General features: G+C 34.5%; 2 protein-coding genes across 2 annotated transcripts; both read left to right on the plus strand.

Moving 5' to 3' along the window:
- The first annotated feature begins 412 nt into the window (after positions 1-412).
- LOC113761651 (ATP-citrate synthase alpha chain protein 2) lies at positions 413-7,101 on the plus strand. The gene is made up of 12 exons (XM_027304727.1): positions 413-848; positions 1,966-2,142; positions 2,221-2,382; positions 2,510-2,590; positions 3,575-3,626; positions 3,988-4,102; positions 4,205-4,286; positions 5,551-5,646; positions 5,786-5,887; positions 5,989-6,105; positions 6,210-6,326; positions 6,741-7,101. The coding sequence occupies exons 1-12, from the start codon at positions 750-752 to the stop codon at positions 6,810-6,812; spliced, it is 1,272 nt and encodes a 423-aa protein (XP_027160528.1). The 5' UTR covers positions 413-749; the 3' UTR covers positions 6,813-7,101.
- A 3,878-nt stretch (positions 7,102-10,979) lies between these two features.
- Positions 10,980-12,610, plus strand: LOC113760286 (peroxidase 5-like). Its single transcript, XM_027302842.1, has 2 exons — positions 10,980-11,198; positions 11,813-12,610. The coding sequence occupies exons 1-2, from the start codon at positions 10,980-10,982 to the stop codon at positions 12,608-12,610; spliced, it is 1,017 nt and encodes a 338-aa protein (XP_027158643.1).
- The last annotated feature ends 2,826 nt before the right edge of the window (positions 12,611-15,436 follow it).

A 15,436-nucleotide genomic window follows, 5' to 3' on the forward strand; every position in this document is an offset into this window, starting at 1 on the left:
CTTTTGCACAATTTAAGGGTAAGCAGAAGAATCAAATAATACCTTGGCCTTTCAAATTTCTAGTAAAATTCCTGATAGATTCAAAGCTATATCAATTAAATCATTCAAACATTCATCATCAAATAGTACCATTTAAAACCCTTTGTCATAAAGTTTTTTTTTTTAAATTAACCCCAAAGAAAATCTCAAATATATCTTGAAATCATCTTTCTCATCATCAGCATGATAAAATGCAAAACCCCAAACAAATATAGAAAGATAATTACATATAAGTAAACCCCAAACAAAAAATAGAAAGATATATATATATATATATATATATATATAAGGAATCCTCAATATTAAACATGAATTAAAAAAAAAAGTTTTAGAAAGAAAGATAAGAGTCACGAGACAGCATACCCATAACCGTTATCCAACAAACATCCTCATTGCTGAAGTCGCCCAACTACCTTAGTACCGACTCAGTGCCAACCCTTCTCCTTTTCCTCCTCTTTTGCTCCTAATTTTTATTGTATCATCGATCCACCTGCCCATTCTTCTCTTTAAAGCCAATAATTCTATCTCTCCTATCCGATCAGATCTCTTTCGTTTATCCTCTCGTGGAAAGAGTCTTGATAGCTGGTAATATATCACTACTACTGTACTTCAATATTTCTTTGAGTATAGCTGAGTGGAAAATATAAGACTTGGGTTTTTCTGGGATTTTTTTTCTTGAGTGCATAATTGGATAAAAAGAAGGGAAAACAATGGCAAGAAAGAAGATCAGAGAGTATGATTCAAAGAGACTTCTAAAGGAGAATTTGAAAAGACTTGCTGGCATTGACCTGCAGATCTGCTCTGCTCAAGTAATCCCGTTTTCTATCTTCTGCATTATCCAATCCCCTTCTTTGTATTTAATATGATTACTGTTCACGTTATCTGATGAATTTGAATAGAGTTCTTGAGTTTTTGTGGCTTTGATTTTGTGCTATAGGCTTTAGATACGTTAATTGCATTTGGGACTGTGATTTTCTTGATTGGAGTTTAATATAGTAGTTTTCTATTGTTTGAATTGGAATCTTTACAGTTGGACATTGAATTTTGTGTTTTTCCTTCTATTTGCTAAATGTTGGAAGTTCTCTTTATTGTATTTCAGTTGCCAAAGGGTAAATGATTAAAAAGAGCCAATACTACCTGGGACTGCAATCATACTGTTAGATTGTATCTGAGTCACTGTTATAACTCCTCTTAAAGAGGCCAGCTTTGTCACCTTTGTAGGAGATTTGCTTCTGTTTGACGCAACGATTGAAAAGTATTAGTAAAAAAAAATGACAACCTGAACCTTATCATGTAAGTTTTTTGAAGAATCACTTCTGGAATACAAAGTTGAAAAGCATTAATCTACTTGGAGAAAGAGTTAAATGGTGTAAAGCAATGAAAAGGAAAGTTCTATGATCAGAAAAATGCTACTTTGCGGAATTATGATTAAAATGAATAAGTGAGGAAAATGGAGTTGACATCCTTTTGAAATGAGTAGAAAAGACCTAGAATTTGTCAAGTCTAGTCATTTCAAAACCTGGAAAATGTCAGTTCAATTCAAGTTACTGCTTCGCAATATCAATCTTGTCAAGGGTCATTATGTTCCATTACTTTCTCTGTCGCTTACCCATGTGAAGAAGCAACAGGTGAAAAGGGGATGCCAAATATAAAGGCTCTAAGGATGCTCCACCAAGTAGCCGTAATAAGTGGTTCAGTTGGCTTGGTAAACTTACATAAATAACACTAGATGAAATGACATATTTTTCATGTATTTCTAGTCTTCTCCTTGGGAACCTGCTGTATGGCACATCATTTTTGGCTTTCTCTTTATGAAAACATTCAGCTGTGATCTACAGTATACATGTTTATTGACGCTTTCTCTTGACGATGCTCTTTGTACTAAAGAGTCACTTATTTTATGGAAAATCTTAAAACTGCTTGTAGGTGAATGAATCTACGGATTTCACGGAGTTGACAAACAAAGAACCATGGCTTTCATCTACACAGTTGGTTGTTAAACCTGATATGTTGTTCGGGAAGCGTGGTAAGAGTGGGTTGGTAGCTTTGAATTTGGATCTAGCACAAGTTGCTGAGTTTGTAAAAGCTCGCCTTGGTGTGGAGGTAACCAAGGAATTGGATTTTCATTTACTTCTGACGTTGTCGTTTGTGCTACTAATGCATGCATTTGATGACTTCTAGGTTGAGATGGGTGGTTGCAAGGCACCTATTACAACCTTCATTGTTGAACCATTTGTTCCCCATGACCAAGAATATTACCTCTCCATAGTTTCTGAAAGGTTAGGCAGTACCATTAGCTTTTCAGAATGTGGAGGTATTGAAATTGAAGAGAATTGGGACAAGGTGAAAATTTACCAAATTCTTGTGCTATGAATTAGAAGATTCTGGAGAATTGCTGTTGCACGTATGTCATGGTAATTGGATTATCTTAGGGAAACTGATGATAATAAATAAGTTTCCTATGTTACAGGTTAAGACAATCTTTCTTCCAACTGAAAAACCTATGACAACGGAGGCATGTGCTCCACTGATTGCTACACTTCCTTTGGAGGTATGAACCATAAGTTCTTCCCTTTGCCTCTGTTGGGAATGAACACTTGACCAGTTATCTTTCGCTGAAGATTAAAAGAAATATATTGTTATACCCTGAGTTTTTTCAAGCAAAAGTTGTTTAGGAAAATAACCAATGAAGAAGAAGAGGAGGGCATTCATGCCTTCTTTGGCCTTATTGAACTGATCAAATTTTCTGGCTTCCTTCACAATCTAGTTTCCCTTTATTGAATTTAGGTGAATGGATGACTTGTAGACTGTTATAAACATGACTGAAAGTTGACGTGCCTTGTCTTTATATTTTGGATGAGTCAGGCTTATGGTTTGAATTAGAATAGTGGTTGTTCTTTCTGTGCCCTAAGTTGGGGAAATATACAAGGCTCCAGGTGTTATTTTCCCTAATTATTGCACATTTCTGTCACAAACTTGCATCGGATGAGTGAGAAGTTTTGTTTGTTACAACAACCATAACTCATTGTTGGCTTTCTCGAAACTGTTGGATTTTCCAGAGTGTACAACCAGTCTACTGATTGGAGTTAGGAGTCTAATGTATGACATAAAAGTGTGTAGTGGCTAGTTGGAAGTAACTGGTAATAGTAGAGAATGCTAGGTTCTGGCTATGGATTGCCTTTTACTACCTTTGCACGTTGATGAATGTGGAATAGAAAGCCCATGCATTTTACCTAAACAAGGTCAAAGAACCTATTTTTACAAATGTGGTCCCGCATAAATCTTTACTTTCGTGTTCAAGAGACAAATGCCAATAGGTCTTCTAGTTATGTGGTCTATCGGGTTTAGTAAATCTAATGCATGATTTGCAACTCCTCCATGTATAATCCCAAAAGGTGGAAAGATGTATCATCCAGTCTGCTTATTGGTTGCACATGCTCATGTTCATTCTCGAACATTTTAATGTTCTTTTCTTTTATATTTCTTGTTTAATCTCCGGAGTATCTGGCTGAATTTTAGAAATTATCTGACTCAGGTACGAGGGAAGATTGGGGACTTTATAATGGGCGTATTTTCTGTATTTCAAGGTATGCAGTGTCCAGTAATGACAGTATACTTGGCATTTCCAAATCTGTTATTGATAATCGTTTAATGTAGATGATCTAGGTTCTTTCCATCTATAGCTGTACTGCTCCGAGTATTGTAATTTTGTGAAGATCCTAAATTTGTAAAGATAATATGATTGATCATCTCTGACTTCTTTAAGAAAAAGTTCCATCGTTTTTTTAATAGAGTAGTTAATGTACTTTTACAGTTTTGTTCTTTCTGCAAGATGAAAGAGTGTTAAGTTTATTATTTTTTTTCAGGTAGTGAGTGGCATGATTGTTTGCTAATTAAATTATTGAGATCATAAAGTTAGTGAACTTCTTTGTTTCTATATCTCCACAGATCTGGATTTCAGTTTCCTTGAGATGAATCCCTTTACATTGGTAAATGGGGAGCCATATCCATTGGACATGCGAGGAGAGTTGGACGACACTGCTGCTTTTAAGAACTTTAAGAAGTATGTCTTAAGAGTTTTATCATGTGGACATGAACTCTGAAGTTCCAACTGGAGATACTTTGCTGTTCGATATCTGATCCTGTTTTACTTTTGTGCTTTTAGGTGGGGTATGATAGAGTTCCCTCTTCCTTTTGGAAGGGTTTTGAGCTCAACTGAGAGCTTTGTTCACACATTGGATGAAAAAGTAAGTCGCATATCTTTCTGCTCATCCAAGCATATCACAGCGTCATTTTGTGTTTTATAAGGCTAATTTGTCTGATAAGGGCCATTATTGTGGTTGTGTAACTACATTTTTGTAGGGGTGAGCAAATTCGGTACGTACCGAATTCATACCCGAATTCAAATTCAATTTGTTAATTTGAAATCGGATATTTGGTAATTTGGTACAAAAGCGGTAATTACCGAATTCACCGAATTCTAATATGGTATGAAATAGGTAATGAGATTATGAATTTGGTAATAACCGATTTCGAATTCGTTTATAAAGAATTGGTTTAGTATTAGTATATACTACTAATATATTATTATATTATATAGGTAAATGCTATTAATAATAGTTAGTATATGGTATTATCATGTATTTATGATAATAATAATATATAATGATGTACAATATACTATTTCAGTATTTGTTAATTGTTTTTGACTATAATAATACAAATATACAACAATACATAACATAACTATAATACTTATTGTTTTATACATGACTCGAATTAGATAATAATTAATAAGTATAGGTATAATACATAACTATATTTAAGTATAACTATAATACTTATTATTTTAATTAGGCTGGAAACTGCAATTAAAGGATTCAGCAAATTTTTTTTTAAATGAATTCGGTTAAACCAAATTCATTACCCTTTCCGAATTCAAATTCGAAATTGAATGAATTCGGGTATCTCCAATTCAAATTTGAAAGCTGTTTAGATTTCTGTAAGTCCAATAACCGAATTTACCGAATTCATATAACCGAATTACCGAATATGCACCGTTTGCTCACCCCTACATTTTTGAAAGTTGTATTTTTCAAATGCTAATTGAACAACTGGTGGCTTGGAGACAAAAACAGCTTTTGCCCGTCAAAACCACTAAACAGTCGAGACATTCTGGAAGTTGAGGGCATACAGCTTAAAGTTGCAGTGTCATATCCATTGAAAGAAGAAATGGTGGGAAAAGAAAGGGAGCTTCTTGCCCTGAATTTTACTGCAGTTCACTGAAGTGAGACATTGAGTATCATTGCCAGATGAGACCAAGTTCACTATATAAACTTGCTTGTTTTTGAGCTAGATTCATTTGACCACACAATTTTTGTCTGTTTTGAGGAAACCGTCATTTTTTTGGGCTCATAATTTTCTTTGATGACTTGAGTTTGATTGTCATTGGAGCTACTTCATGGCAAAATGTGTTTGGTGGCTAATGTATTTTGTTGTTAACAATTGCAGACTAGCGCTTCTTTGAAGTTCACTGTTCTGAATCCTAAAGGACGCATCTGGACAATGGTGGCTGGTGGTGGTGCAAGTGTTATTTATGCTGATACAGTGAGTATTCAAACATATCCCAAATTGCTTACCACTCAACAAATGTTGCTGCTTAAAGGCAGTTCTTAGCTTTTGTGAATATCTCTCATTCATCTGTAGTAATTTTGTTTTCTGGTATGTCTAAAAATCTTTTATCTAGGTTGGAGACCTGGGATATGCATCAGAGCTTGGTAACTATGCAGAATACAGTGGAGCGCCAAATGAAGAGGAAGTTTTGCAATATGCTCGAGTAGTCATTGATGTAAGGAATTTAGTGTTTTGTCTTCAATGACATAGCTATTATTTTTACCTTTTTTGTTTTCTCTCTTGCTTAACGAATAATCCATCTTAATACTGGTGCAGTGTGCAACAGCTAACCCTGACGGCCGTAAGAGAGCTCTACTTATTGGTGGTGGCATTGCAAATTTTACTGACGTTGCTGCTACTTTCAATGGGATTATTCGAGCTCTTAGGGAGAAGGTTTGGTTGACTTAGCTGCAGTCTAATCTTTTATTTTCTTCCATCATTCTTTGAATGATAAACTCTTCATTTCCTCATTCTCTTACTCTCTGTGAACTGGGTAGGAATCCAAGTTAAAGGCTGCCAGAATGCATATATATGTTCGAAGAGGTGGTCCTAACTATCAGACTGGCTTGGCAAAGATGCGTGCTTTGGGAGAGGAATTGGGAGTTCCCCTTGAGGTACGAGATTGTGAATTTCTTTTTTGATGTACCTGTTGCATGAAAGTATCGCATACAGAATGGAGCTTTCTTGTGGTAGGGGCCTAAAATGAGTTTAGCATTGCATCGTCAACAGTCAATATCTCATTTGAGTGCATTGTGAGATTGATCCTAATTTCCTTGTACCCAGGCAAATCTTCATGAATCTAAAGTTTGTGTCTTTTCTTGGTCTATTGAATAGAACAGAACTTACTTATTCTTGTCAGGATGAAAACAAATCCTACTAGTGTTGCCTTGTCGTTTTAACTTTAGTTTTTCAATCATAGGATTGAGTATATCCATTTTCACTCATTAAACGGCATAAAACTGGAAAAGAATGGTCTGGATGCTTTTTTCTGTTTCGTATCTTAAATCATGTTCATTTTTTGACTGTAGGTATATGGACCTGAGGCCACAATGACTGGGATTTGTAAGGAAGCGATTGAATGCATAATGTCTACAGCATAGTTTTGCAACTTCATCTGACAACATGCTTGTTCTTCTTTTACACACTTTTAGACAACCTGCGATAAGAAAGGACAAATGGATTTCTCATCCAGCCATGGCATTTGTTTTGCTTTCTTCCTTTGGCAACTGTGAATACTGAAATTGGACATCTTGAAATGTTTGGTGATCAATTGTATCTTTTTTGTTGGTATTCAAACTGGCAGCTTCGAGTAATAATTGCATGTAGGCAAGATTTAATGAAGGCTTGTTTTTGATTGCTCAATATGTGGATTATGAGTTTTCTAAGCTACAACTTTTCTTTTCCTGTTCTCGCATGTTTTTATTATTAGCTTTTTTTTTTAAGCTTATATCAAGCTGGGACAAAAAAAAACCTAAAATGGTTAAAAGAGTGTGGCTTATTTGCCATCAGAAAATGGAAAAATCTTGATCGGTTGACGAAGCATAAAAATGCTTAACTAGAAATTTCCCCCCTCTTTTCTTTCAATGCGGCATTGAAGTGGTTCCTTTCTACTTCGTTAGTGTTGATGATTTCGTTTTGCTTATGGATCTTCTGTTCTGTGAGTTGAGCTCGTTCGTGTGTGTATAATAAAAAAACGACTATTCAGAATTGATTAGATTTAGTGTACTGTGGCCACAAAGAAACTCACCTTTTACTTGTCCTTTACCACCAGCTTGATGTTTGATTTAAGGCCAAAACTTGGGTAGATCCGATTTTCAAATAGTAAATAAGACTTTTTATTATTCCATCCCTCTCTAAATCCTTTCTAACTCCAACTATTAGATTCAGAATTCGAACTCGGAATCTAATAGTGAGGTAAATTCTAAAGGCCAAAACTTGGGTAGATCCGATTTTCAAATAGTAAATAAGACTTTTTATTATTCCATCCCTCTCTAAATCCTTTCTAACTCCAACTATTAGATTCAGAATTCGAACTCTGAATCTAATAGTGAGGTAAATTCTAAAAACTCTTCCCTGATCACTGGACCAACCCTAATGATTAACAGTGAATAACATTTGAGATCAACTTCGTGTGAAAAATTTTTGACAAAAAAAAAATAGCTTCCAATATCTAAATGATGTGAAAATGATTAGGATTACAACATGAATAGATGTTTAAACATGATATTGAAGTTCATTGGCAAAAGTTAACCATAAGAATGCAACTAGAACGCCTTCAATTTTCCTTCATGTAGATAGCTTTAATTAGGGAGGACAAACATTATTCCAATACCTGTGGATTAAAACAGTCGCAATCTCCTCCCATAGCTTTGGTTCTTGACTGCAAACCTTTGATCCTTCCTCTGCTAGTTGCTACAATCATTACCAATAATACGTCGACAATCTTCGACAGCCAACTTTCAAATACTTGATCGGAAATATATCTTTCCTCGTACTTCATGGGGAATCAATCCATTATCGAATGAGTTTCCCTTAACAAATCTTCAGCATCAATCCATTGTCGAATGATTTTTTCTTTCTTTTTTCTTGGGGGGGGGGGGGGATAAATAGCTAATTAAATTGTACTATTTGGCATTTCCTTCCTTTTTCATTTTTTTTGTGGTGCCATCATTTACACAGCATGTGGTTCTATCATAAACGAACATTTCTACATTACTAACATAATTCACCGGAATTGAATGCTGAACTACTTTAATCCCCTCTTTTTCTTCTTTGGTGGTTTAGGGGTCGAGGAACATATTTCTCAAAATAGAAATTTCTTGTACTTTATTAATATTTTTGTCGTTAAACGTTTTCAGATATATATATATGTTGATGTTTCAATGATGAAATTAAGATGAAGTATAACCAAAAATTATTTATGGATCCAAAAATGGTTGAATGTCATTCATTTTCTTGTCAGTGCAAGCAAAGTTAAATTTCTTCTTGTTTTAATAAAGATTAGGTGGATCTCTAACTTTGCAAAATTGATCAGGCTTTAAATTAATGGTCCATTGCTAAACATTGGTTGCAGCCTGCTTATGAATTACAACTTCCATGTATATGTAATTTGATTACTAGTATTAACTTTCAAAGTGATCTTGAATATATACCAATTACAGATAATTGAAGAATAATGCTAGTCATCTTCTGCAGCCTTCACACATCACTGAAGAATCACAGTTACAACAAACCTGATTAATTATCATTTGGCACAAACCTCTGGAGTGGAGGATTCTGTTAAAATATAGATGCTCTAGAGTACTTCTGGCAATCCATATGTCTCAGTCTCAAACAAGAGAAGGTCCGCCTGCATTAATGTACATTGATGACATGCATGCATGCAAACAAAAGGATGTCATATGATATCGATCCATCTTATTCTCTTTCTAATATCATTCTTGTAAAGCTTCCTATGGGTATCTTTCTCTTAGAATCATTCAATCCGCTATGAAACTACTATATATATATATATATATATATATATATATATAATTCTTCTAAGCATTAGTTGATCTCGGATGCATCTGCTTATATTTATAAGGGCAAATTACATTTTATCCCCCTGTGGTTTAGCGTTTTTTACATAATCCCCTTATAGTTTCAAAAACTATACATAACCCCCTCATGGTTTGGATAAAAGTGTCAAAGTGACGGAAATAGTCATTCGTAACGGAACTTCTAAAAATGTCGAAATTACCCTTATAAATACATGACACATTAATCCCTTATGATTTTTATATTTTACCATATAACCCCCTTATGGTTTAATACTTTACCATATAACCCTCTTATGGTTTTCAAAATATACACATAACCCCCCTTGGTTAATAAATAATTTTCAACTTTACATAAGGATATTTTTGACATTTTAGGTAACTCCATTAAGAATGATCATTCTTATGTCTTACAAAGCCTTAAAGTCATGACATTTATATAATATAAGCCCAATCTATGTAATAAAAAAAAAAAAGTCTCTCATATTATTAGCATGGATGTTAGCCGAGTTGGTACTTTTTGAAAAATGTCCAGATGTCTCTCCCTATTTAATTACTTGAAATAATGAAACAGTCTAAGATATATATATGTATATATATATATCATCTTCTACTAACCATAAATTATCGAATAAATTAATTATTAAGCAACGTCTTTACAATAATGACAAGTAGTCGATTGTTTTGGACAACATGTAGTACTGCATCACTTGGGCAATGGTTGAAACTTGAAAGTAACGGTGACAGCTAATTAAGATATTTTACGTTAATTAATTACCATATAAACATTATTAATAATAAAAGTTTGTAGGAATTAGCTGCACCCACCAATTAATCATTGCCGCAGCCCGGCAGACAATAACAAGAGCCTGTTCGAAAATGCCACAGGAAAGCAAGTCCATGTTGCCTAAACAAACATATGGTTGATTCATGTAGAAGATAAAAAGGTTTAATTAGTTCCATAAACAGGAATATACTTAGTGTCATTAGAACAGCCTGCAATAAATATGTTAATCCCTCAAAATTAATGATTAACATTTTACGCATCGGCAGTGCAGTGCTTTTTTACACTAACAGTTATGGATGCATGCGATATATGCATAATTTGAATTTTAAATTTGAATTCATATTATGTGATATGATCTAACTTGCTAGTATAAGAAAAGAATTGTATACCGACAGTATATAAAAAAAACTCTTAATGAAAAATAAATCCTCATATGTTAAAAACAAAAAAGACATATACGTGGCAAACATGTTTTGCATACGCTTTATTCATTCTGTTTTTCTTGATGACTTTTTCTCTGATACAATAGTAACAAACATATTTTGCATACCTGAAATATACGCAAGGTAGTTTGGAAATTTTGGTACTTGACCTCTTCAATGCATGTAAGCTCAAACTTTTTTCGAAGCTTGAAATTGTAACGGGACAACAAAAATAATTGATTATCTGTGATGTATCTTAACACTGAGAGACTTGGAAACTTCCAACCTGAATTTGTAAAAGCTTAATCATTCATACTTCATCCCATGATGCCAAATGAAAAAGTACAAGAGCTTATGTACTAGCCGTATGTGGCAATCTGGTGCAGCTAATTAAGTACATAAACTCAGATCAGTTGGTTCTCTCCACATTCAATCTGTAATCTCAATTACATTTGTCTAAGCAGATAATTAGAGTTCCTTCAAATCTCTTCTTTGTTGTTCATTTGTCATTGAGCAACAAAAATGACTTCTTTGAAGTTGATGTTTTTCATGTTTTTCTTCTTCATCGTGTCTACATTGGCTACTGCTTCATCATCAGCGTATTTGGAAGTTGGTTTCTACACAAAGAGTTGTCCGTCGGCTGAAGCAATTGTGAGGAGAGCTGTGAAGAAAGCTGTATCATACAACCCCGGCATAGCGGCAGGCCTCATCAGAATGCACTTTCATGATTGTTTTGTTAGGGTATGATCACCCGATAATTCTCTTAATCCTCAAACTATATCTAGAATGCATAATAAATATGAACGAAAATCCTAGTAGGACTAACTACATTGGTGTAGGAAAATTTTTTAGGAGTAATTCGGACGTTTGATAAAGTTCATGGCTCGGATTTCAGCTAAAGGAAACCATAGATGGTTAGAAATAAGATTTGTGCTTATCTACCCCATGGACAAATCTATGGACATGACCATTACTATTTTTGAGTACTCCTTCCTTCCAAAGTTTCCAACTTTTTAAGTACATTAAATAGTGTGTGATAGTCATGGTTGCTCGATTTCTTTCAACTTTGTCCTCTAAATTCAAATTTTGAGCAACATGCTACATGGTATCGTCAAATGGACAAGTAATAGGTACCAATTTTGGGAAAAAGCGAAATGCGAAATATGATACTTTAAATGGAACAGGTGAAATATTATTTACGTTAATGTGGTTGTACAAATTCCTATGCTGATAGTGTAACGAACAGAAATTGTTTCACACAAAAATAAGATGTATGATCAATGCTCTGATGTTGAAACTTCAAGTAATAATTTAACAAAAATTAACCTCGTCATCCGATAATCATCACTTTGCAGGGTTGTGATGCTTCAGTTCTCCTTGATTCAACACCAAAGAATCGTGCAGAGAAAGACCATCCAACTATTAACAAAAGCTTGCGCGGTTTTGAGGTGATTGATGAGGCAAAGGCTGAGATAGAAGCTGCATGTCCAAAAACAGTCTCATGCGCTGACATACTCACATTTGCAGCTCGTGATAGTGCCTTCCTAGTCGGAGGCATCAATTATGAAGTTCCAGCAGGTCGCCGTGATGGAAAAATATCCAAAATAGATGACCCCCTTGGCAATCTTCCAACAGGTTTTTTCAATGTCACACAACTTGAACATAACTTTGCAAGAAAAGGGCTTTCTACGGAAGACATGGTGACCCTTTCCGGGGCACATTCGATTGGATTGGCACGTTGTCCCTCGTTTTCGAACCGAATTTTCTCCTTCAACTCCACTCAATCACAAGATCCTTCACTGGCACCTCAATTTGCAGAACAGTTGAAGAAGAAGTGTCCCATCCAATCCAAGAAAGGAGCTAGTGGAGGTAACAGAATTACCAGTACTGCTGTGCCCCTGGATGTTCTTACACCAAACAGATTGGACAACAAGTACTACGTTAATTTGATCAATCATCGGGGTTTGCTGACATCTGACCAGACGCTAATGAGCAGTCCTGCAACAGCAAAGCTAGTCAAGAAATATGCCAAAAATGGTTCAGCATGGCCCCAGGAGTTTGCAGCTGCAATGGTGCGCATGGGTTCGATTGAAGTTCTCGCGGGTTACCATGGTGAGATCAGGACCAACTGTAGGGTTGTGAACTATAAGTAGCTGGCGAGATCAGGAGCAACTGCTTGTCAAGAACGATGAATCAATTAAGGCTCTTTATATCTTTGAAATGAAAAAAAAAAAAATACGTGGGATCCAATTTGGCTGCTAAATTAGATTTCTGGTTTGTGCCTTCGAAAGAAGGCCATAACATCATATGGTTGAGATTCTACAGTTGCGTTAGATATCCATCCCGTTGGTTTAAAATCACTAGCTAGTAAACATATTTGGTATTCATATATTGAACTAAGTAGAATGCTCCACTCGACGTTGTAGAATTTTGTGAAATTGTTATCACAAAGTTTCAAAATTTTATAGTAATTTGATTGTGAATTTTGTTCAAGTTTTAGTATTCTTTTTATACGTTGAGCCTATCTGGCGATACCACCGAATAAAAAAAGAAAATTAAGCTAACGTGCTCCCATCTTTTATACGTTGACAAGTTTTAAGAGGATTATTCTTGATCCAAGAGTTCAATATGTTAGAATAAGATCTTTATTTTAGTTTAACGGATGCTTCAAACCTCACAAAAAGAAAGAAAAAAGGAGAGGAAATAAAAGTAAAATCGAGAAGTTCACGGTGATTGTGGAGTTACCTTAGATTCTGGGTGTGTGTGTTTATTATCTATTGTTGAAAGAAGTTCACGGTGATGTGGTTAATGGCCCAAGATGTATGTAAGGCAAAATAGGAAACCTATCCCCCAAAATTTCCTTTTAAGAAGGTATTTATCTAAATAATCTATTTTTTGGAAATTTTAAAAATAATCCAAAATTTTGAATTCTTCTAAAAGTAGACGTTTTGTCATTTGAAAGAAGGACTTCAAGGTCACCATTTAAGGCTTTGTTTGAATTGAGAGATTTCCAAAAAAAAAAAAAAAAAAAATTCAATGCATTTTTCAATTATTTTTTTATTTCATATAAATCATATCGCTACACTATATTAATTTACAAAAGCTCAAAAAAACTTGCAATCGAAATAGAGCCTAAGATAGTGACTTCAAATTGTTTATTTTTAGTCCCAATCTCTTTTTAATTTGCTTGTGGTCAAATCACTTAAATTCGTCGTTTCAAATGATGACTTTAAAGTCATCATCCAGAAAGAAGACTTGAAGTCGCAATTTCAAATGACAGAATCTTTCTTTTGGAAAGAATTCAAAAGTTTGAACTAATTTTAGAATTTCCAATAAACATTGCAATTATTTCAGTAAAATGCCCTTGCATTTCTTTTTACACCTTGTCGGCCATTGCCGCCTTGACTCAAGCCCCCTACAATTCTGGTGGAAACTCTGCCGCCGTCCGGTGCAGCGAGGATTATTTAGTTTCCCGAATCTTTAAAATTGTTGCAATGCCTCCGGAGTCCAGTCCAAACAAATAACTAGATTGGGCTTATCTAACATGATGGACCATATAATTTTAGCATAAAGATCTTAAAACAGTAATTTGGGCCTTGGGGCTGGGCCTTGGCAGTTGGCAGGACAATAGAAACCAGTAGTGCTGTACCTTTTTTTTTTTTTTTTTTTTTTTCAATTTTATTTTGTCAGCTCGCGTTTATGTCTTCGGCACGACAAGTATCCAAATTCGTCCGAACAATGGATAAAAGAAACAAATACGTAAAACAGGGGATATACATATTATATATTCCCAAATTAAATTTTTATGCCGACAAAAGTCTTCGCTTAAATTTCCTGGCAGTTGTCGAAGATAAAGTAATTATTAATTTAATTTTGTCCTGACACTTTACTGTTGAGCATCATACTGAAATTCTTTTCGCTCTTTTTTCTTTTTTTTTAACGGAAAAAAGATTTATATTGTTCGCGCCGTCTTTTTTCATGCCGCAATATTTTTCCCCCAGACCAACTACTATCCTAACTTGTGGTGCTGCACTTAGGATTGGAAGATGAACTAAACTATTCATACTCGAATAGAGCTTTATTTATTAAGAATTTGTTGGAGTTCGATTTGTCAATTAATCAATCCAAACTTGAATAGTTTTATGTGTTCAATAACTTTCAAATTTGATAATAAAAAACTCATTTAAACTCGATTTAACAACTAAACAGATTGAACTTAAACAAAATTTCAAACTCGATAAAACAACTAAACAAGTTTGAATACCCTATTAGGTTCATTTACACCCTCAGCTGCAGCTACAAATGTATAAAAATTCAACAAAAGTAACCCGAAGGGGAAATGCACAGAAATAGAAGTTAAGATAGCAAATAATTAATTATCCAATCTTGGGTGAGAAAACGAAGGTGATGGAAGTTATATACGTGTCTTTATTCATGTATCGATTAGCTTCAAAAGTCGGCTCTTATAGCCATGGACACTAATTTTTCCACTTACTATAGGTCATAAAAATATATATATATCAGGGGGCACATTTCAATTATCTTAGCCTGTTCTATAGCACTTTTTTTCTCAACATTAGGACTGCTCTGTTTTCCCAAAAAAAGGAAGAAAAACAAATTTCAAACTTTTAAAATACCTTTATAGGTTTACATCTCTAATTTACCCAATAATTATCATTAAAGCCTACATCAAAATACTTGCTTGATTCCTCATGCACCATTGATTTTGGAACTTGGTGCTTGGCCTGGGCTAACTCAATTTAATTCAGGTTCAAGAGCAACAATAGTACGAATAAAAAAAAAAAAAATCCAAATTCATCATCTCTCTCCCAGCTATACATGGTTGTTGGAGTCACTTTTCCCTCCGTCAGCTATTCAATCAATCTTTGCCTTCTATTCCACAAGAAGCTGTACCTTTTTTCTTACGAAAATGAAAAGAAGTGGTGGGGAAAAATTGCCTTTATGGTTTATTTTTCTCA

The sequence above is a fragment of the Coffea eugenioides genome, chromosome 2 (assembly GCF_003713205.1).
Source record: "Coffea eugenioides isolate CCC68of chromosome 2, Ceug_1.0, whole genome shotgun sequence".
Lineage (NCBI taxonomy): Eukaryota > Viridiplantae > Streptophyta > Magnoliopsida > Gentianales > Rubiaceae > Coffea > Coffea eugenioides.